This window comes from Antedon mediterranea, chromosome 1 (assembly GCF_964355755.1).
Source record: "Antedon mediterranea chromosome 1, ecAntMedi1.1, whole genome shotgun sequence".
NCBI lineage: Eukaryota > Metazoa > Echinodermata > Crinoidea > Comatulida > Antedonidae > Antedon > Antedon mediterranea.
The window spans coordinates 32,352,376-32,376,454 of NC_092670.1; the positions used below are offsets into that span (position 1 = coordinate 32,352,376).

A 24,079-nucleotide genomic window follows, 5' to 3' on the forward strand; every position below is an offset into this window, starting at 1 on the left:
TTGGAGACCCGCGCGACGTTCATTTTGACCGTGAGTACGTCGGAGGGCTATTACACTTATTATTGTAAGCGATCTAGGTGCGAAATTGTCTGGCGGTGTCCCTTTGTACGAATCGTTCAACATTGGGCCCAGCTGATTACGGTTTAAGCGTGCACGATATATCATGTTCTATCATTCATGAGAGTCCAAAATGCGCAATTACTTTCCAGGCGAAATTTACCGACGCGTACGTCATTTACAGTAAGTGTATCGACGTACGCTACAGAAAAATGTTACGAATTATGTTCACGATCATTTTTTCTTCTTCAAATGTACGATTAACCCTCTGTACCATGGGGTACCTAGATTAGATGTCCCTCTGTACCATGGGGTACCTAGATTAGATGTTTCATTGCATGCCTATTGTATAGGCCTACATTACTAAACAAAAAACATGCACTTTTCGTTTAGCAAAATTCTTCTTATAGCTACGTTGTTAATGAACCCCTCATCGTGCTTGAGAAAGAAAGTTCCGAAAATGGTACGCATAATTGACCTGGGAAGTAATAAAATGATTTTTTTTTTCGATGGAAAATGGTATGTCTACGCTTTTTTTGTTGCCTTGTTCCGCCGGTCACGCATGCCATCGAACCTCGCCGGTGACGTGAGTGTGTTTTGTAATTAATGGGTGATGTTTTCAGATTTGTTTAGAAGAACATAATTTTCTGGGCTGTGTCAAAGTTACAGGGACAAAATGTGAATCAAGTTAGTTTATAGTGATAGAACGCACTTGTCTGTCGGTGTCTCTGTCCTTTGTACGAACAATGTATACAGTAACTCTATATTTAGAAGTTGGCACAGCGCAGACGTTGACATCCGGGTCCATGCTATACACATAAAAAAAAAGCGTAGTTACGTCAAGAGGCGGTATCATCCATTTGCCGCGGTCACTTTCGTTGCCTTGTTTACTACACCAACGCCTAGAATGTACTGTGTACTAATATCGCGCACGCTTGCACGTCATACAAAAAAAGTTGCAGGGCACGATTAACGATTAAACAAAATTAACATCTTACACATTTTGGGTACGCGGTTCGTGTATATGTCACTTTTTTTTTTAATGTAAAGAATGTAACAGTAATAACAGTAACGCATACTACCATCGGACCCCGTGCAATGTGTTAGCACACAGTACCATAGAAAAGGACAAGGTTTTCCTCCCCTAAATCTGAATAAAACGTCCTCAAATTGGTTACGATATCGCGTATTTTGTTTCCTTCTTATTTCTTAATGTTAGCATGAATACTCAAAACAGTTATTTAGAAAGAATTAAATATTATTTAAGTGTCCTTCTAGGACTCCCAACATACATTTTTATCATGTTCTTCTCCAAATTTCTTTTTAATATTATATTGATGATACAGAGTGATTTAAGGTAAGAGGTTTTTATAATGTGTAACAGAGACATCCTAACCACTGTCGGTTCTTTTGATCTTCAATTTTCCTCTTGTTGGTGAATGTATTGTTATGCAAATTACCGAATTGACGGAATTCAACGATTTTACAGGAAATGGGGTAAAAATGAACGTTAAAAATTGTTAAAATCTGTAATCGTTGACGTTGAACGAACTTCAACGTTAGGATCGTTAAAACTGACCAATCAAATGATTAAAAAATTACGTCATTGCAATTTGTGAAAAAATAGGTACGCACTGACATTCTTGAATATTTGCAACGCGACGATGTTTTTCACCTTTTTTGTACACTTTTTAAGGTCGAATATTTCAAAATAACAAGTAGTTATAATTATAGTTTTAAAAAAAGGAATGTTTAAGTATTATAATATTTGTTTTTAGTGTAAGTATAGATTAAGATATAAGCGAAAACATATCCAAGGCAGTTAGGCTGGTTTGAAACATCAAAACTCTTAACTTTTCCACACGGTTTTGCAACATTAACACTTCACGTCAGCGTGTCCCAACAACGCTCGAAAGACCCAAGAAACAATGAACAATGAACGATTGCGTAAAAATATGTAAATATTAGCGGTCCGGGTCGATCATTATTGAACAATACCATAAAACTTCGCAAATTTTGCTGAGTCAACGAGGGGATTAAGGTCGTTGTTGATGACTCTGCAAATTTACATAGCAAAGAGATACACAGCGTCGAAACTGTCGGCAAGTGTGCACAAAGGGAAATTTAATCATAATAATTTTAATTGTTTCCAGTATCTGGTAAATTGTTTTCTCAGCATTGTGTAACTGCTGACTAAACCTCAGTATTTATAAGTTTATCAAAAGCTCTACTTTATTGATAAATGTCATAATATGATAAAATATTCTATTTCTCTGTATTGAAATGTAAAATTACTTTTAAAATGTTATTCTTTATAATTTATCATGATTATTTTGAGTTTACTGTTCAATATTTTCGCTGAATACACTCGCTATATTGTGACAAATTTGAGACGCCATATCTTCCTAGTCAGGTCAGAGAAATCTGATACTGGAAAAACAGGAATATTCTGTATGAGGGTCGAGTCGTCGGCGACTAAACCGTCAACCCAGCTAGTGAGGTGGATGGCTGGATGGAAATAAAAAATAAAATCCATCTATAATTGCGAATGAGCTCTCGCATTAGAAAGCCAACGGCCATCGCAAAATGTCAGTATAACCAGTGTAATGCAATTTCACGCAGGCCTCTATCATCTGCAAAACCACAGGAATCCCAGTAAGTCGGACAGCACTGAGGCAGAAAGTAACGAGAACCCACTATTAAATACCGCCGGGAATACCATAGGATACGTGTTAAACAGGGACCCTTAGTGTACCTATTAGATGTTACTGAGGAAGGTTTCTGAGAATGAAAGGAGTGTTGACAGTGGTACCCCAAACTCCGCGGAAAGGAAACCGCTTGACGCTTATCAATCAGTATCATGTCAACCTAATATGGGAAGAAGGGAAAGGCTTTCCAAATTGGAACTCGGAATGTAAGAACTCTGAATCAGGATGGACACCTTGAGTTGATACTGCACAGGAAACCAAAATGAAAGAGCTGACAGGCTTGCTGAAGTCTGCTGTGCCAGCAACCTAACAATCACGAATGCTTGTTTAGATCACCACAAAAGAAACCTGTACACATGAAAATCACCTGGTGATCAAGCCGGAGTCATTGTAGTAGACCAGCGAGCAAATACTTGGAAGAATCAAAAGAACTCATAAGAAGCCGTGGATTAGTCAAGTAGTACTTGATCTTGCTGAGGAAAAGAGCAGGTTGCGTAATCAAAGAAACACACCAACCCAAGAAAGAATTGTTTTTTTTTTTTTTTTTTTTTTTTTTTTTTTTTTTTTTTTTTGATTGCCTGAAAGAGATAAAAAGAGTTATAAAATTAAGAATTCTGTGGTAAATTATACGTACATTGTTAAGGATTGAAAAACGTGTAAAGAGTGTATAACATAGAGGAATTTTTTTTTCTTTCCTTATACTATTATATATAAAATGCAATGGTAGGAGTGAGATATCAGTTGTACTGAAAGTTAGTTAATGTCAATTATATTGTATTGTATCATTACATTACTCATGTGCTCAATGTACTCATTGTAAACGAACATTTTATTGATGAAGAAATAAAAGTGGGTCGATCCTACATAAGACAACAAAAAAAGAATTGTTTGCAAAGATCCAACGAAACATCCGGAGAGATAAGGTAATTGGGCCCGTGTAAAGTGGATCAGTAATTCTGATGCTAATGGCATATCTAAAGAAATGTTTGAACAAATTAAAACTTTAAAACAAATCTACCTCAGCACACAGCAAGCATGTATCAAAGACAGATGGAAATGTGCTCAATGAATTAGTAGATATCATAAACAGCGTATGGCATAAATCGTTTTGAAAATCAGATGGAGAAGAATCTTGTCCATGCCGAAATCACTGGTAGTACAGGCTATATGTGACATTTATCCTATGTAACCTTGAAAAAATTCTAATAAAAGGTCTTTTGGTATTTTCTTGTAGCTTTAGGTGTGAATAAATACCAAAAAATTTTTGCAGCCTTCTAGTTGCTGCGTTAGTGAGATATTGAGGGTCAAAGGTCAGTGACCTTTTTGTGGCATTTGATGGCTCATAACTCCTCAATTCCTGGGTTTAAAAAGACAACTGTGGTGTCTACATCTATGTTTTAGTGGTCAAACAACAAAATAAAGTTTTTGCAAATTTCGGGTTACTTGTGCCATTGGTCAGATAGTCGGGTCAAGGGTCATTGACCTTTATTCATTAATAACTACTACTAGTTTAGGACCTGGGTAAGATTTGTATGCATTCAATTTAGGAGAGAATATCTCAACTGTTATAGGATAATTAGACCCCAAGGAACAACATGGGATATGTGCCAAATTCGTTATCGGGGGCGAACATGCCCAAAATCGGGGTCAAAGGTTAGAAATGTGTGGTTCTTATATCTCGACAACCAAATCATACAGATTTGCTTTTGGTGTCAAATTGTTCAGAAAATACATATTTATATTCAGTCTAACACAACGTTTACCCCAAAAAATGACCGGAAATGCTTTTACTGACCTTTGACCAAACTTACTTACTTAATGTCATCCCACTATTAAGTGGGTGCCATGATAATTTGTCTCCACACATCTCTATCAAGCATGCTCTTTCTCAGTTCACTCAGGTCTAGTTTGGTATCTTTCAACAGAATGTCGAGCGAAGTCAATTGAGGTCTTCCCACTTTCCTTTTCTCTTCTGGTTCCCAAAGGAGAACTCTTAAGGCAGGCTCAGAGCTTCTCATAACATGACCGGCAAGGCCCATGCGACGTCTTTGAATGATGGTCGTAAGACGGGGAAGGTTGGCATATAGTGTCTTGTTGGTGGCGTGTGAGGACCATGGGATGTTTTGGACTTTCCTCAGCATGCGGGTGTATGCTCCATCCAATGATTTTGAGAGCGATGAAGTAAGATAGACTCCATGTCTCACAGCCGTAAAGAAGAATGGCTTCAACTGTTGACTTAAAGAGGCGGATTTTTGTGGACTTGTTGATACGAGATGCCCATATTTTTGAAAGACTGTTCAGCGCACCCCATGCTTGACCAAGTCTTGCTTCGACATCATGGTTAGTGGATGAACAGTAGCTTCCGAGGTACTTGAAATCCTCTACTTGTTCTATTGCTGATCCATCCAGTGCGAGAGTTATAGAAGGTGATGAGGGGTGTAAATGTATGAATTGGGTCTTCTTGATGTTTAAGTATAAACCTATAGCTTGTGTGGCTTGTTGAATTCTGTGCAGTAGATTTTCGGCAGCATGTATGGAATCTTCAAGAATGGCGATGTCATCGGCAAAGTCCAGGTCTGGTAGTACTTCAGCTGGATGTCTTCTACTACGGCGGAGGGTGAGACCGTCTGATGATGTAGTTGCTGATCGCACTACATAGTCAAGGCAGACAATAAACAAGAATGGAGCAAGAGGGTCTCCTTGAACTACGCCAGAGTCGATGTTGAAGCAATCAGTCTCACCATCTGGAGTCAGGACAACTGCTGATGTATTGATATACATTACTCTGATGGCTTCTACAATTTTATGAGGGATGCCGTATGCTAAGAGGATCTTCATCATGATGTTGCGATTGATGGAATCGAAGGCTTTGCGAAAGTCAATAAAGATAATGACTGCCTCTTTGTGATGGTTCTTAACCTTTTCAACAATTCTCCTCAGTGCAAGAATGTGCGTAGTTGTTGATCGTGCCTGACGAAAGCCATTCTGGTTGGGGCGTAAAACTTCATTAATCACAGGACGTATCCTATTTAAAATCAGGCGATTGTAGATCTTTGCAGCCAATTGTGATAATGAAATACCCCTGTAGTTATCTGGTTTTGAAAGATCACCTTTTTTCGGGATATAAACGAAATTCCCCATTCTGATGGCCTGTTTCCATCAAGAATTTGATTGCAGAAAGAAGTGAGAGCTTTCTGGGTGCCCGGTAATTTCCATATTTTGATGGGAAGACCGTCAAGACCAGGTGCTTTGCCAGATTTCATCTGTTTGCAAGCAATTGACACCTCAGCCTCGGAGAACCTCTCGGAGCTTATCTGGTGGTTAAGTTGAAGATTTTGACGATATCCATGTCATCTACCACTGAAGTCTCCACCGATAGTAGTTTGTGGAAGAGAGTTTTCCATGCTAGAGAACGATCCTCTCCCATGATGCAGGCACTTTGAGATCTCTTCCCTGAGAGTTGTTTGACAAGTTGCCATGCAGATCTTAAGCTGTTGGCCGATGCTGGTTGATCGAAAAAAATGACCAAAAAAACACATTTTCTGGTTAAATTATTCTTTAAAATGTCAATGGACACACTGTATGGTATAAAATGGAAGCATATACAATATGCTACCCATTGCTACCCAACTTGTATTGAAATTTTTAATTAGGAATATAACTTTATGGAAAATGTGCATAATTGACTTCAGTATTTAGAATTATTATTAATTTATCTTTATCAACTGGTACGACCTTTCCTGATGATTTGAAGTTGGGTCTAGTTACATTTATTTTAAAGAAACCTTCACTGGATCATACTTGCATGGCAAATTTTCGATCTATTTCTAATGTCGCTTTTTTATCTAATTGATCCTTGAGAAATGCGTTGCTTTAGATCTCATACATTTTCTTGACGACAATAATCTGTTCGACCCTCTTCAATCAGCATATAGAAAGCACCACAGTACAGAGTCAGCCATTCTCAAGGTGCATAATGATATTATTTTAACTCTAAATAAAGGTAATTGTCTTTTTTCTGTGTACCTCGACCTGTCGGCAGCTTCTGATACCATGGACTATTCCATTCTTATTGCAAGACTCTCGTCTATTGGTATCTGTGGATCTGCTCTAAATTGGTTCAAGTCATATTTGTCTTCTAGGAAGCAGCAGGTCCGGATTGGTAATGTCAAATCTACCTCTATCGACCTGAAATGCGGTGTTCCTCAAGGATCAATACTGGGTCCAGTATTGTTTTTAGTTTACATCTCGCCCATGAGTGATATCATTAAGAGACATTGTGTCCAATATCATGTGTACGCAGATGATACACAACTGTACATCAGCTTTAATCCAGCAGAGTTTAATGAGGCGAAATCGGTTATCGAAGCTTGTGTTGTTGATGTTCAGGATTGTCTAACTAAAAACATGCTCTTTTTAAACCTGGTAAAACAGAAATCTTATTTCTTCATTCAAAACACTTCAAGAAATTGGCCATTGCTAGAAACATCAATCACATCATCGTTGGAGGTTAGATATATCGGAGTTGTATTTGACTCAGCAACGATTATGTCCAGACATATCAACAACATTAGTAACTGATACCTACCACCTTCGTAACATAAGATCAATTCGCAAACACACTCCTCGCTTATTAAACTTGTCCATGCACTAATAACATCACGGTTAGACTACTGCAATGCCATTTTGTTTGGTCTACCAAATAAAGAACCTAATAAACTACAACTAAGTCTTTTCTTTTTTATACCAAATATTTCATTACAACGCTAGAATTATTTCACCTAAAATAAACTTACATTAATTTATACTCATTTTTGTCTAAATTTAATAAAATATGCATATTTTCCAAAAATAACATCACATAATTAAATACAAGTTGGGTAGCAATGGGTAGCATATTGTATATGCTTTCATTTGATACCATACAGTGTGTCCATTGACATTTTAAATATTTAACCCGAAAATGTGTTTTTTGGTCAAAGGTCAGTAAAAGCATTTCCGGTCATTTTTTTGGGTAAAAGTTGTGTTAGACCGAATATAAATATGTATATTCTGAACAATTTGACACCAAAAGCAAATCTGTATGACAAGTGGTTGTCGAGATATAAGAACCACACATTTCTAACCCTTGACCCCGATTTTGGGCATTTTCGCCCCAGATAACGAATTTGACACATATCCCATATTGTTCCTTGGGGTCAAATTATCCTATAACAGTTGAGATATTCTCTCATAAATTGAATGCATACAAATCTTACTCAGGTCCTACACTAGCAGTAGTTATTAATGAATAAAGGTCAATGACCTTTGACCTGACTATCTGACCAATGGCACAAGTAACCCAAAATTTGCAAAAACTTTATTTTGTTGTTTGACCACTAAAACATAGATGTAGAAACCACATTTGTCTTTTTAAACCCAGGAGTTGAGGAGTTATGAGCCATCAAATGCCACAAAAAGGTCACTGACCTTTGACCCTCAATATCTCACTAACGCAGCAACTAGAAGGCTGCAAAAATTTTTTGGTAATTATTGACACCTAAAGCTACAAGAAAATACCAAAAGACCTTTTATTAGAATTTTTTCATGGTCAAACCATATATAGCCGCTACTATGGTTGAAGAAGCTGAACAACCTCCACATTTATCTAAAGTTGAGCATGCAGTCAGCAAACTGAAGTCTGGAAAATCACCTGGTCTTGCCGAACTTATAAAATCCGCAGGGCAGCGTGGAATAGAAGCATTACACCAACTTTGCACAAGCATAGATAAACTTGGCCGGATTACTGGAAAATACAAGAGCTCTTTGTAATGTTCATAGACTACTCAAAAAGCGTTTGATTCGGTCAGTCACGTCAAACTGTTTGTTGTAATGACAGAAATGTGTTTCCCATCCGTTGTCAAACTGTTGCAGTCTTTGTACATAAACCAAAGAGGGAAGATCAGAAGAAATGGTGAAAATACGGTGGTATTCAGCATAACAAAAGTTGTAATACTGTACAAGGATGTATAGTCTCATCATATCTCTTTGTGACATACACAGAGAGAGTAATGCGGGTTTCTGAAGTGGATCCTTATGGGTTCAAAATATGAGGCATACCAAATTCTTCTCCGTTATCCTGATGACACAGTACTTCTTAAAACAACAGTAGAAGGCATCGAAAGCAAACTGCACAATTGCAGAACGGACAAAAGAAGGATGACCGAACTTCAAGATCTGTGGAATGATCGCAAGCTTACAACAGGACTACTGAAGATGAAATTAATCAAAATTCTAGTATGGAGTGTACTTCTTTTTTCGGCTTAGCGGGCTGGACTCTTAAGAAAGCAAACGAGAACAGGGTGCTTGTTGCCGAAATGTTCTGGAGAAAAATTGCTGAACATCACATGGAAATATAAAATAACAAACAGAAGCATACAAGGAAGGAACTTGGCGTGAAAAGAAAACTACTGGCGGAGATCATGAAAAGAAAATTAGCCTACTTTGGCCGTTTCGTAAGAGGAGAAGCGGCAGTGAAATTCGTAACTTAGATATATCTCTTAAGCCCCTTTCTCACAGATGTGTCTGCAATATACCGGTACAGTGCTGGCGTCGTGCCGGTATCGTTACCGGCATATACCCATTCTCATCGGACTATCGTGCCGGAAATATAACCGGTATATACCGGCTTTCTGTGAGAAAGGAGTCGGGCATATTCGGCCAATAAAAAGTCTCTGACAAAATAATTATTGAGGGCGTCCTTTATTGTTATTATTTTTGTCTAGGGATATATGGCGGCGAATGTTAGGTTACAGATTATTATCTTCCTTTATAGCATATTTATGCAATACATGCTATGTACAGTATATTGTGCATATATTATACAGGTACAGCAATTAATTAGCCGTCATCGGCAATCTGTAAAACACCTTAGGAGGCTGTACAATTTACAAGGCGACGAAGGGTCAGGCTAGTTAGGCACCAACAAAGAGCTAGCTAGGCCTATATGGCCCAGGCCTGCTATAGATTATGCTACAAATTTCTTCTTGTCCCCTTATTTTAAGCAGCTCTCTTATCTCATTATCCCTCCAGTTTGACATTATTATTGTTAATTGAATTGAATCGGCGCCAAAGTGATACACTTGACCGCGCAAGGTGTCTGAAGCCTCGACAGGGAACCCCGGAATATAACGACGTTACGTTCTCACAGAATGACCGTCTGGCATTGCGGGGAATATCCCTAGAATATTACTAGGTCTAAAGCAGGTCATGTCGATGCCGGCATGGTGCCGGCATGATGCCAAGACGACCCGTTCTCACAGAAAACCATACCGGCATGGTAATGGTATATTCCCGCAATATTCCTGGCACTCAGCTCTGTGAGAAAGGGGCTTTAGATCTTTTAAGCTTCTTACTCAAAACAGATCTGCTTGAAATAAAGAGATACGGAGATTTGAAAGATTAATAGCCAGTAGCCAATCGTCAGTCATGATAATAATTAATATTGTATTCCTTAAATATATTATATTAGGCCAATTTTTTTTTAAATATATAAATTTTATTGAAAATGTATTTATTTTTTATTTTAAAAGGAACTAGGCCTATAACACTATATTTACTAAATACATTTAACATAGGGTAGGCCTAATGTCGTATCATCATCATATGTATTTAGCCCGGTGAAGTCACACGGTTGCATGCCGTATTGAGATTTCGCAAGAGACTCTCTCGAAATGTCTTCATGCATCACTGATTTTGACTAAACAATAGAACTGCGCAAGCGCAAATTTGCAGAGTCACTAACGATGACCAATACGCTTTAAGGTCATTATTGATGACTCGTCAAATTTACATAGAAAAGCAAGTGCGACACAGGAGCCGTTGCATATCTCTGATAGTGTTGTCTGAGATTACACGGTCAATTGAACGGGTCTAATTCCTTTGCTGAACGCGTCACCTGTGGTTGTTTGAAAATAAATTGTCGATGGCGCACGTCTATTACGAAATATTGGTAGTTTTGTTTAAACATTATCAACATTAAGTTTTTTTCTACTGTAATATAGAGAGGATGTGTGTTATTTTGGCTTCTGAATTTACCATTTTATAAATACATGCATTAGTCATTGACTTGCTGGCCTAACAATTAAAACAAGGTCATATACATGGCTGCGGTCGCGTGCTAAAGTTAGTGTTTACCGACCGACCGACCAACCGACCGACATAGTGAGCTGTAGAGTCGCGACTAAAAAGCATTTAATGAAGAAAGGACATAACACTGTTTTAAAAAGCTGTTACGTCAAAAAGTCGAGCGGCGTTTTTTGTAAGAAATATTGTTTGTTCTAACACCATTTTATCACCTTCATTTTATATTTATTTTCCACAGCCACATCCAAAAGAAAATGTCCAAAGGTCAGCATGGGCAGGGTTCTGGCACAAGACTAAGCTGATATGGCCATACATTTGGCCAAAGGGTCACTATATTCTACAAATCAAGGTCATCATCTGTCTGTTAATACTAATTACTGGACGTGTTGCTAATGTTTATGTTCCTGTGCTTTACAAAGATATTGGTAACTTTATTTTTTTATTGAATTTTATTTACAATCACATCCAACAGCAAGTAACTCACAAATTACATAATGGATAAACCATTGTGCTTATAAACTAAGAGAAGAGTGTCTTATTTACAGTTGTGAGTTAACCTTTGACCTCACGATTGGAGGCAAAGTTGTTTAATATTGTATTAAAAAAACTGTATCAAATTTATCGTAAGTTTAAAAATAAGTACTAACAAGCGCAACCTCCCCCAACACACACACTCACCCATCCCTACCCACTCACCCCGTTCAGTGGTGGCGCCAGGATTTGCCCGACCGGGGGGGGGGGGCGAATTCCCCGGGGGAGGGGGGCGTACGCGCGGTTTGGGAGCAACTGTTTCCATTACATTTAATAACAATGTCACATAATGTAAATTTAAATAAATCCTTCCTAAATACTCTAATACGGATCTTTTTCGACGAACTAATAATAAACATTTAATGAACATTTGGTAAATGCGGCACTCCGAAAATGCCTCGATAGTGCATGTGCTTTGGTGGTCTGTTAACCTCAGATATATACCCTATAGCCGGGTGAATAACTCAATATAATTTGGTATACAATGATTGCCGTAATCGCCGTGTCTATAACACAAATCAATAAAATACCAAATACGCCACACACATTTTTTCGACCGTGTACATAGAACAAGACATTTCATGTTTATGTTATGCCTATGAAATAATAATAAAAAGAACATCATGTTTCTCGTTTTTTTTATCGTTTAAATACTGCATACCATTATATAAAAAACCTTCATAGGCGAGAAAAAAGTTTACGATCTTACACTCTACTCTCTACAGGGGTGTAAATATACAGGTCCACGCGAACGCTTGCACACGGACCATGGCGGAAAATGGTGTATTTTTGGAGAGTGACGACGTCAGCATTCACACGAGGAGCGAGCTAAGACAACGTGATGCTGGTAGTGGGAGCATGCATGTGTTTTGAAAATAACTCAGTTGTGGGTATTTTCCGAAGATTTTAAATCGCGTTTTCTTTTTAAACTCTTGAATTCATAAATAGTAATTAAACTCTTAGCTCTTTCACTATGTATGCCTATTTACCCCACTATAGCTTTAGCCTACTCTTCTTAATTAAAAGAGTCAAGTGCGTCGAATCCGCGTCTAGCGACGGTCGCGGATTTGGTTTTTTTTCTCTTTAGAATTAAGTAGGGGGGGGGGGGAGTGGCTAGCCACCCTATTCACTCCCCTAGATCGAGATTTATGCGCGAAAAGAAACGTGACCAGACCCTGTTTTATGGTTAGGGCCAACCGCTTCCTTTTTTCCCAATCGAACCCCCACCCAAACCCCTTTAATCGACAGCGAATATACGCGGTACACCAATGGTTATTGGTAAATTGAAACAATTCGTAAACTCAACCGCGAGAACATAACTCGTACATTTATCCCTGTATGAACGTACGTCGATGCGTAGTTGCAAATGAATTTCCGATTTTCGCCTGGAATCTGAAAAATACACATTTTGGTCCCTGGATGTAGCCCAGATATGTCCACGCGTATACCTCAGTGAGCCGGGCGGGCGGGCCATGAAAGATTCGTACAAAGAGATACCGCCAGACAAATGCGTACCACATACTGTTTACTTCGCTGTCAGTGTATCCATGGAGTAAAGGTGTATCGTACGTACGTCAACAATGGAATGCCGCAGTTACTTAAAATATATAGTAGTACACTTAATATGGTTTTATTTTTTACCAGAAAAGAAATGATCATATTTTTTTATCCGCGACAAATATGGCCAATACTCACCGAGGGAAAGCTGACCCTTGACCTACTTTATCATTTGTCACCCTAGTTCTGCAAACTTGATTGTATCTATTCCCTCTACGGCGAATAAGTAACCAGCTTTACGAATGTTATAATTTTTGACATACTTAATTTTCAAAATATTTTGATATGGATTGATGACCCTTGACCTACTCTACCATTTGCCACCTTAGTTTCGTGAACTTTTTGTGTTTTCGCCCGCCACGGCGAATAAATAATTAGTTTTCCGAACGTTATAAAAATTGACCCACTTAATATTTTAAAATATTTTGGTATGGATCGATGACCCTTGACCTACTTTATCATTTGTCACCCTAGTTCTGCAAACTTTATTGTATCTATTCCCTCTACTGCGAATAAGTAACCAGCTTTACGAATGTTATGATTTTTGACATACTTAATTTTCAAAATATTTTGATATGGATTGATGACCCTTGACCTACTCTACCATTTGCCACCTTAGTTCCGCGAAATGTTTGCGTTTACGCCCTCTATTGTGAATAATTAAATAGTTTTACTAACGTTATAAAACTTGACCTATTTAATATTTTCAAAATATTTTGCTTTACGAATGTTATAACACTTGACATACTTAATTTTCAAAATATTTTGGTATGGATTGTTGACCCTTGACCTACTCTGCCATTTGCCACCTAGTTCTGCAAACTTGTTAGCATTTACGCCCTATCGCAAATAAGTAACCAGCTTTACAAACGTTCTAACACTTTACCTACTTAATTTTTAACAAATATTTTGGTATAGATCGATGACCCTTGACCTACTTTATTATTTGCCACCCTAGTTCTGCGAAATAGGCGCCTATAGTGTCTCGCATTTTTTTGCATTGATCGAATAGAAAGTGTGATATCTTCCTACTAGTACTACACTACCTTTGTTGTCCTTTAAAAAAAAGGTATGATAGCCTAATCCGGGCACATGAATATAAAATTTAGCCCACCAAACCTCTCCTCTCTACTTTAGCCTCCTTGTCTTTTCTCTGTTTAATTACAATGAAATTTCTTCCTTATTGTAGTTGATGAATTGACCGAGGATTCTGAGGAAGGTGCACACATAAATCCATGGAAGTTAATCGTCACTTACGTCGCTATCAAATTCCTGCAAGGTGGAGGTTTTGGTAAGTCTATTATATTTCAAAAGTTTTTCTGTTTATGACATAATGAATACATTTACTACAGTAGATGAGACACCTTGGAGACAAGAGTGGAGGTGTCCCAATATGGTTTGGCTATTGTTTCAACACATATATTTCGGTCAATTATTTTACAAGAAACAGTGTCATAATAAGGTTTCCACTCCTTGAATAGGGGTATCCCAAAGAAGGAAGTTTACTGTACCCGGAACATTTGAAATATAAAAAATGTTGAAATAATAATCACCTTCCTATCAAAGTTTTTAGTCTTTTTAATAATCCTGAGGACCTTTTTTCTAGTCACATTAATGTGAGATGTATTTCTCTCTTGCATGAAAACATTCAGATACATACATACATTTCTTCTATATTATACTCTAATTGACTGTTCAAAGTTGTTTTGTAAAATTCTTTTTTTAAATGTTTTCAGGTGGACTTGGGTTACTAAACAACTTGCGATCGTTTCTTTGGATCAATGTTCAACAGTATACAGCCAAGAGCATCATGGTCCGACTCTTTGCTCATCTACATGGGTAAACAAATAATCTATTACTGATTGCCATAATCAGAAAAATAATTCATCCACAATTGTATTTTTTTTCCTATGAGGTTAAGGCAGAAATCATGAATAATTCATTACCTTAATTATTTTCTATTATAAAGAATTGCCAGATAGCTGATCTACTTCCTAAATATACTAAAACTAACCCTCTAAATAATCTCTCTCAACTATTAAAAAATACCACTAGACCAAACATTTCGGTTGCAAACGCTGTTTACACAAATTATTTAATCTCTCTTCATGGTAAAATAGTGCCCTTTGTAATGTCCCAAATTATGTCATAATTATTCTAATGAATTATTAATGATTTCTGCCTTAACCGCATAGGAAGAAAAATAATGCTTCCAGGCTTTGTTTTTAAGGTGTGATCACTTGCCTAGAAAACTCTTAAAATGACCTTGAGGTGTGCGATTTTTACAGCACTCTAAAACTTATTAGTAACTTCTATATACCAAGATACAAACAGCAAGCACACCTGCTGAATGTGTTGAGGAGTGCAATTTGTAGGGCAACTGCAATTTCCAAAAGGCAATTAGGCCTGCGATTTTCTAAAGACAAGGCCTGGTATTCTGTTTAAGATGGGCAGGGTTTACCTAGTTTAATATGTATTACAGTTGGCCAACTACATTGCACAAAATTCTGTTTTTTACCTACATGAGCAATATACCAATACAATGTGCACAATTTGAATAAACCATTCAGAGCTCCCACCTACTGTAGGGAAACTGAAATATTGGTATACAACTTTATAAATCTATAGAGGGTGCTATAATAATAATAATAATAATAGAGGTTGCTATGAAAAACCTAAAGATTTTGGCATCTTTCATTGCAAAAATGTGTGCCAAATGCATTATTTCACTTAATAATTAACCATTAATTTATTATAAACAACTTACGGACTGATTTTAGTATTAGTTTTTTCCTTATTAAAATCTAGAATAGTTAAAATTATGAATGTACACACATCTGGGTTTATTGGTTTATCAAAATATCTGGAGAAACTGCATTTTTCATTCTATTGATATAAAGTGCTAGGCAAATGATGTGATTGATTGAAATATATATATTTATACTGGGTAACCTCTTCAGTCAAAGATTGACCTCCAAGAGGGCCCAGTTGGTGATCAGTGGCTGTGATGTACTAATACACCGGGGTAACCCCCTACTCGTCTCGAAAGATGTAATAGGTTCTTTAAAGTGCACACGAGCTAGTTGTGTACACTGGACCTACGGTTTATAGTCCTTATCCGAGAAGACTCATTCTACCACCAGAACCATGGAGTGAGTGAGCCTCGAACCCCTACCAATGTTATGGCTACGTAATTATGTTGGGAAGAATTTACAGTTTATTATACTTAAATAAATTATACTTACTGTACTTAAAATTACATAATTTTACCCACTCTAGGCACTGTTAAGCTTTGTCTACACTATCAAACTGGTTTGACAAAAAAAAGTGTGATTTACCCAAAGTTGGTAGTGATATGCTCGAATATGGTAGTGATATGACATCATCATGTCCATATATGGGCACATCACATTTGTTTTTCACATAAAAATTAGTGTGGACAGAGCTTTAAAGAAGGCACCTACTTTCCATTATTATAGATTGTGTATACAGTATCTATACATCACCCAATGCTAAATTCCCAAATAAGTTAATCTTGTTTTTCTTGTAGATTGTCCCTTCATTGGCATCTGAACCGCAAAACTGGAGAGGTTCTTCGAATTATGGATAGAGGAACAACCAGTATTAATAGCATTCTAAGGTTTTTTGGAAGATTCGAACATTTCCTTTCTATTTTGCACGAATAAAAACATTCCCTATTTGTTATATAACAATGTATATAGTGTAACCTTCTTTTTGCAAAATCACTACGGAAGGGACACATTTGCATGAACAATGAGGAGGATAGGTTTTAACACTACAACAAACCCTATTCCAGTGGAACCTATTAGGGGACAATCGATAATAGAATTTCTACTGTATTTGTTATTTGGGGCTATGAGTGCAATTTTTTGTATATGCACAGAAAATATATTAAATTTATAATTTTGACATGGGTCACCTGTTGTCATGTGGTCTACATTCTGGCAATCAAATTAAAGGATCTACTTGGATGTTTATAATTGCATGTTCTGTTTTGGTGGCTAACATTTGTTTTAAAGGTGCAATTCCTGGCTACATACTAACTTTGTTTCCACCGCAGCTAGAACAACATCACCAAAGCTCATTCAAGATAATAAAATCTAAACTAAACTGTTTTTATACCCATGTAACAGTGTATTTGTACACAGGACAGTTTTAAAGAACAATGCATTCTTAATGATAAGGATTTGTGTTTTTTCCCACAGTTATATAATATTCAATATAGCTCCAACTATTGCAGACATTTTGATTGCCATTGTGTTTTTCGTCACAAGCTTTAATGCTTGGTTCGGTCTTATTGTGTTCGTTGCCATGACCGCATATGTTGGTAAGTTCTTGAAGAAATGTTATATCAGTTTTTTTTGTGTAATTTGTAGGATTGTGAAAGGTTAATCTTAAAATGTAATAGTTTCATTGGCAAAAATGTATGTTGTGTCAAGGGGACAACTTGTTAATAATAGTCACAAATCATAGCCATGAAATCGGCACATGCGCTGAAAAAGCGCTATAAAGGCAGTTTATTATATCTATTTATAGACATTAAGTTTTAATAGATTCAGGTGAGTATAAGGAATGAAACGAGAAATTGCAAAAATGGTTCTAATTGCGGAAAAAGAGTATAAAACAGTAGGCCTATTGGATTGTCCATTACCACAATGATATTGCGTGCAATGTTTTAAATTATTTTAAATTATATTAAATTTAGCTTTAAAGGGGTTTTCATAGGCTGTTCATCTTTAAAAATAGGCCCTGAATGAAACAAGGTGTAAATAAACAAAATTACAAGACGGTTTCCCTACACAATTACAAGATTGATGATTAACGAAACTCATATTAATACGGCCTATGTCATACTGTAAATGCTCAGTTTTATTATTGGATAAAAACAGTGTTCCTTATTTTATTTTTTATTTCTAAAGCTGCTACAATTGCGATAACTGAATGGAGGACTAAATTCAGACGTGAAATGAACCTAAAGGACAACAAGACCAAACAGAAAGCTGTTGACTCTCTACTGAACTTTGAAACGGTAAGTTAGAAAGTTGTACTGTAGATAATATGTTTGTTTGAGGTCAAGACACAACTTTGTGCTGGTTACTAGCTGCATTATGGGAGTAAGTTTCTGTGGTTTTAATGGTATAATAAGGCTATTTATTTTTCCCTTTTTCAAATCAGATGATGAATCTGCTGACATGTTTTGAGCACTATATATTTTACTATTACTGTACATACATTTGTAATTGTATATTTATTCATCTATAAGTTTTGTTTAAAATACATTGACCATTGTGCAGAAGGTCACCTTAAATAAAAAAGGTTTTTTTTTTTATCCGAGTACTGATTTAAAAAATAATGATGATAATATATTTAAAACTTTTCTTATTAGGTGAAGTATTATGGTAACGAAGACTTTGAAGTGGATCGATACAATGTAGCTATTACAGAATACCAAGTAAGTGTATAGCATTACACATTATACAGATAATGAATGTTTAAGAGAATATTTCATAAGTCAAAAATCAATAAATATTCTCGCCATTTAACAACTACAAAACATATACTTTTATTCAATTTGTCCATCATATTAAAATCATTGACGAATGCGAGGACGGGAAGCTAGGACATTAAAAAAGACAGTGCTCCAACTTTGGACGTCAGTATAACATAACGTGCACAACAAGCTGTTGTACGTGGATGAGTAAAAAATGTTGCGTGGCAAAAATTCTCAAAATGTTTACAAAAAACCTAAACGTATTAGAGAGCGTTAGTTATCATTAATAGATATCACCTTTCCGTTAGGTAGAGCTAATTCCAAATGACATGTGATACATAATTATCCAATCAAATTGTTATTGTTATAATAAAGGTATAACTGACGTTTTCTAATCATCAATGAGATTTTTGTCTAGATTTGATGGTCACAAACTGACTATTTTTTTAATTTGTTTCAGAGTAGTGAATGGAAGTCCTTATCATCTCTGTGTGTTCTAAACATGTCTCAGAATATTATCATCATCACCGGATTGTTAGTGGGATCACTTTTGTGTGCCTATCTTGTCAGCACACATGAATTAAAGGTTAGTTTTTGTTAGAAATTGAATAGCACAAACTTCCTTTTTATTGGCATTTATATTGAGCTATTATGGCGGATGGCTGACTGCACATTCTATCAGCTGAAAGTCATGTCTCGGGTCCATTCTGTTGCTGTACAAATAGACTACTACATCAGTACTATGAATGGATGGCTAGTTGGTGACAAGAATGCTAGTTGATCATACCCAGTACCATTTTGATTTTGCGATCATTTGGAAAACCACCTCACAAGTTGTTGATTTTCCACAAATAATAAATACTGTATTTCTTTATAAATCATTGTAAGTATATATACTGTAAATGTATACATACATGACACAGTTATTTGCTGGCATGGCAATTCATTTTATCTTTATAAATTCTGTGCTTTTCAAATAAGGAAAAATTTCTGTATTTTGTAGGTTGGAGATTATGTATTGTTTTCAACATATATAATGCAGTTGTACGCACCTTTAAATTTCTTTGGTACCTACTACAGGTAATAATTTTGATATGGTATTGATAAGAGTGATGAGTTTGTTTTTTGTGAATTAGGTGGTGATGAAAGCAGTGTGGGGAGCTAGGATGGTATTTATACTAACATAAAAACAATGTATGGCCTTAACATTTCGAAACACCAGTTGTCTGATCACCAAAGTTAAGCAACGTTGGGCCCTGTTAGAACTTGGATGGGAGACCATCTGGCAATATCGGGTGCTTTATATTATAGACAAACGAAGTTGAGGTACCATCAGGCATTTCAAATCAGCCCTGCTGACTCTCATGGCAGCCCCTGCATCTATAGTATCTGCCTCAAACGTATTGGCCCATGGCTTTACTCCTGTCAAGGTGGGCATACTGGTCGGGAGAATCCCTTTATCAATAGGACCAACCAAGGTGCATTAAGGCGCTTTAAACAGTCCTGGCTTATTCATCATACAGATTCATGTAGGACTAAATTGTCATTGTCGTTTTCGACAGATGTCAGCTATAAATAAGATGTTTGCAATTATGTGCTTGGAAATGAGAGTTCAGATGATTTTGATATGGCAGTATTGGTGCGAGGGTAGTATACCTGATGGTGTAGCAATATGTTAACATGTATTATATTGTTTAGTGGTTCTTATACATCAAATGCTATTCACAGTTTTTGTATTTACAGAGTTCTTTATATAAAGTAATCATCTATTTTATTACTAATATTTAATAATGTTCTGTTTTATTAGTGGTAGTTACTATTTAATTTCTTGATTCTATTTAGGATGATTCAACAGGCTTTTATTGACATGGAGAACATGATAGATTTAATGGAAGCTAAGCAAGATGTAAGTTATTTATTGTTATTTAAATAACAAGTTATTCTTTTTATGTGAACATATACTTGGAAGTCACCTAATGTATACTCAATTTTAATTATGATATTGTTATATAATAATAATGGTTGCTTATAGTAATGCGTAATACAAATATTCCTAAGCGTTTTACATACAAAAATATATAAAAATTCATGAAATATCCTAAAAATACCAAAATCAAATTGAATACGGCGCAAAGGAACCATTTTCACAGCTCCATCTCCAGTAACACTATCACATTAATATCTAATGTCCATCTCCATTCTCTTTTTAATATTGAATATAAACCAGTTAAATGTCTTAATTCATCAACAAATACAATTTATAATTTGTATAAATATAATTTTGTTTTTTTCTTCAGGTTTGTGATGATCCTAATGCTAAAACATTAATACTAACTAAAGGAAAGGTTGAATTTAGGGATGTATCGTTTCATTACAATGCAAAGTAAGTACATCAATATATTAATTTGTACATAGATTTATTAAATTTTATCATTATTTCTTTCTTTAATTTTGGCAAAAATCGTCCTAAGTTGGCCCCCTTAGGACGTAGCGACCATTGTTGTATACTATTGAAACCAATCCATGTTATACCTACCTCTAACTACACCACTTGTACTATCCAACCGTATCGTAACTCGTCGGTTAGATCATTTGGATCGTGGATCACTGCCCATGACTGGTGCCATGTTCTTGATAGCCAATCAACAAGTGTTAAAACAAATGAATTTCTTACTGTGCTTAATGGGAAATTTGCAGATTTTTTCCCCGTGAAATCGATTTGCCATAAGAAAACCGATAAGCCGTGGATGACGCCGAGAATCAAGAGATTGATTGTAGAACGACAGTTGGCCTTTTCTAGTAACCATACCCAACAATGGCGAAGGATACGTAACTCCATACAAAGAGCAATTACGCACGCGAAGGAGAAGTTTTACGCGACCTCATTAAAGTGTCTAAAAAGCAATAGCCCTGCTAGATGGCACAAAGGAATTGTGAATCTCTGCAATCTAAAGAAAAAGGACACGTTTAACATCCCTGGTCTATCAACGCAAGCGGCTGTTGAAGTAATTAACCAACATTTTGCCACGATTTGTAGTGAACTTTCAGCGCTTGACATTACAAAACTACCAAGTTACTTACCAGCATCGGAACTCCCACCCGTTATCTACCCAGGACAAGTGAAATCTGCAATCGATAAGTTAAACATACAAAAAGCAGGACACCCAGAAGATCTACCGATCAGATTAATTAAGGAATTCTCATTTGAACTCTCTTATCCATTAGCGGACATTTTTAATTCTTCTTTAAATGAAGGTAATTTTCCTGAACAATGGAAAAAGGCTACTATAATACCAGTTCCTAAGGTTCCAGATGCTAATAATTGTAATGACCTTCGGCCTATATCCCTAACACCCATTTTTTCTCGGATATTTGAAAGCTTTTTAGCGGAGTGGGTAACTAATGATATAAAAAATTCTTTAGATAGTAAGCAATTTGGTTGTCGTAGAGGCTCGTCAACTTCACACTACCTCGTAGACTTGATAAATTCTGTTGTATCTGACCTGGAGGGGGGTAGCAAATATTTAAACTTATGTGCTGTAGACTTTACGAAGGCTTTCGATCGTGTGGATCATAATGTTGTCATAAATAAATTAATATCCATAGGAGTGAGGCCGTCCATTCTTCCTACCGTTTGTAGTTTCCTCTTAAATCGCACATGCAATACCAAAGTTAAGGGAGCCACCTCTTCAAATTCTAATATTACTTGTGGGGTGCCCCAGGGCACAAAGTTGGGCCCCCTTCTCTTTTTGGTATTAGTCAATGATGTTGCTGAGGGAACTGACAGGCGGTGGAAATATGTGGACGACCTCACTCTTAGTGAAGTAGTTAGAAGTAGTGATAGCCAATTGTTGCAGGACACTTTAAATCAACTTGATGATTGGTGTTTGATAAATAGAGTCCTCCCCAAGCCATCTAAGTGCAATGTGATGCGTATTTCCTTCCTAAAGTCCGACTGTCCTCCTCCCAGTTTCAATCTAAATGGCCATGATCTTAAATGTGTAAATCACATTAAACTGCTTGGTGTCACCTTGCAGGATAACCTTAAATGGGAGATGCATATTCATGACATCGTTGCTAAAGCATGTCGACGTTTGTACACTTTGATTATACTTAAGAAAGCCAAGGCGCCTTCTAAAGATTTACTACAAGTATATACTTGCTATATACGTCCTTTAGTTGAATATGCATGCCCTGTGTGGCACAGTTCAATTACGAAAGACCAAACTAAGTCAATAGAAAGAGTTAAAAAAAGAGCTCTACGAATCATTTATGGCATGAACTATGTATCCTACGAGTCTGCTCTTAAATTGTCAGACCTTCCATCGCTAGTTAACAGAAGAGTCCAACTCTTACTGAAATTTGGTAAAGGAATAATAAAGTCCGATACATTTAGAAGCATTCTTCCCCCTGTTCGTGACATTAGCAGAACCCTGAGGTCTGCAAGTAAGCCTCTACTCAAAATCCCGTTTGGTCGTACAGAAAGATTTAGATCTTCACCAGTCCCTTTTTTGGTCCGACTCATTAATGATGAATATTGAATAGGCTGGCACTATTTTAACTTACAGGTGGACCAATTTTAATGTGGTAAATTATTATTTTTTTTTTTTTTAAAACTAGTTTTACCTTTTATACATAATGTATTTATATATTTTTATCAAATTTTGTAAAATGCTACTTTTCAGCCTTTTGGCTGCCGTTGTATTTTGATGTCTTTTTTATGAATAAATATACCTAAAAATATAACACAAAGAAAAAAAACCCAGTTATCTTTTTAAAAGTTGTATTATTATCTTTTATTAATGTATTTTAATTTTTGTATGTTTTTAAGCGTTCCCACTCGACACAGTGTCTAATGTTTCTGTTTTTTTATACCCGTATGTTTTATTGTTGTACTTTTCTACTGTCCTTGTTTTGAGATAAATCAATTTAATGAAACTTATCGTCAATTGAACGCCAACAATAAAAAAAGCAAGAAGTAAATGCTAAGTCTAGAATAATATAAGAGCCAAAATAAAATACTGTATAACCTGAAAATGGGCAAAGGAATAGAAATGTATGATTGTGTTTAATTAATATTGATATTAATGACCTTATAAGCCTTAATTATCTGGAAAATCAAGCCTATTCTATAATTTATTGTTTTCTAAATGGTACTTTGATTGCATCTTGTATCATCTTGTCTGCTTCTTGGCAATATGTTCAATTGGCAGAGAATGTCTCAAAAATCATATTATTGTAGTAGCAATTCACAACATTTACAGCATTCATTTCGAAAAAGAAGTGCCCTCTTCAGTTTGCAAAAGTAATCTTGAAAAGAAGCCCATCCCGAAAAGAATCCCACCCAAGAGCCCTAAAAAATTAAGCCCATGGGCTTCTTATTAAGGTTATATGGTATAATCTTACTTTTTAAAGCTAAAAACCATTTTGTAATTTCAACAGGCGAAAAATTTTGAAGAACATATCATTTACTGTCAATGCAGGAGAAACAGTTGCTTTGGTGAGTATTTACTAATGTAACTGTGTATTGGGCGTGTGGCGCAGTGTGTTGGACGTTGGACTACCGATCGTCAGACCTAGGTTCGAATCC

At 36.2% G+C, this 24,079-nt stretch overlaps 1 protein-coding gene across 1 annotated transcript in view; it reads left to right on the top strand.

Annotated features, from left to right (window-relative positions):
- Positions 1-24,079, top strand: part of LOC140063686 (ATP-binding cassette sub-family B member 6-like) — a 40,130-nt gene that overhangs the window by 5,341 nt on the left and 10,710 nt on the right. Inside the window, exons 3-14 of the mRNA XM_072110148.1 lie at positions 11,128-11,314; positions 14,167-14,268; positions 14,714-14,816; positions 16,528-16,617; positions 17,204-17,325; positions 17,918-18,027; positions 18,385-18,450; positions 18,950-19,075; positions 19,493-19,569; positions 20,332-20,395; positions 20,787-20,872; positions 23,932-23,989. Of these exons, the coding sequence (XP_071966249.1) occupies positions 11,128-11,314; positions 14,167-14,268; positions 14,714-14,816; positions 16,528-16,617; positions 17,204-17,325; positions 17,918-18,027; positions 18,385-18,450; positions 18,950-19,075; positions 19,493-19,569; positions 20,332-20,395; positions 20,787-20,872; positions 23,932-23,989 (1,191 nt within the window). The remainder of the gene's footprint in view (positions 1-11,127; positions 11,315-14,166; positions 14,269-14,713; positions 14,817-16,527; positions 16,618-17,203; positions 17,326-17,917; positions 18,028-18,384; positions 18,451-18,949; positions 19,076-19,492; positions 19,570-20,331; positions 20,396-20,786; positions 20,873-23,931; positions 23,990-24,079) is intronic.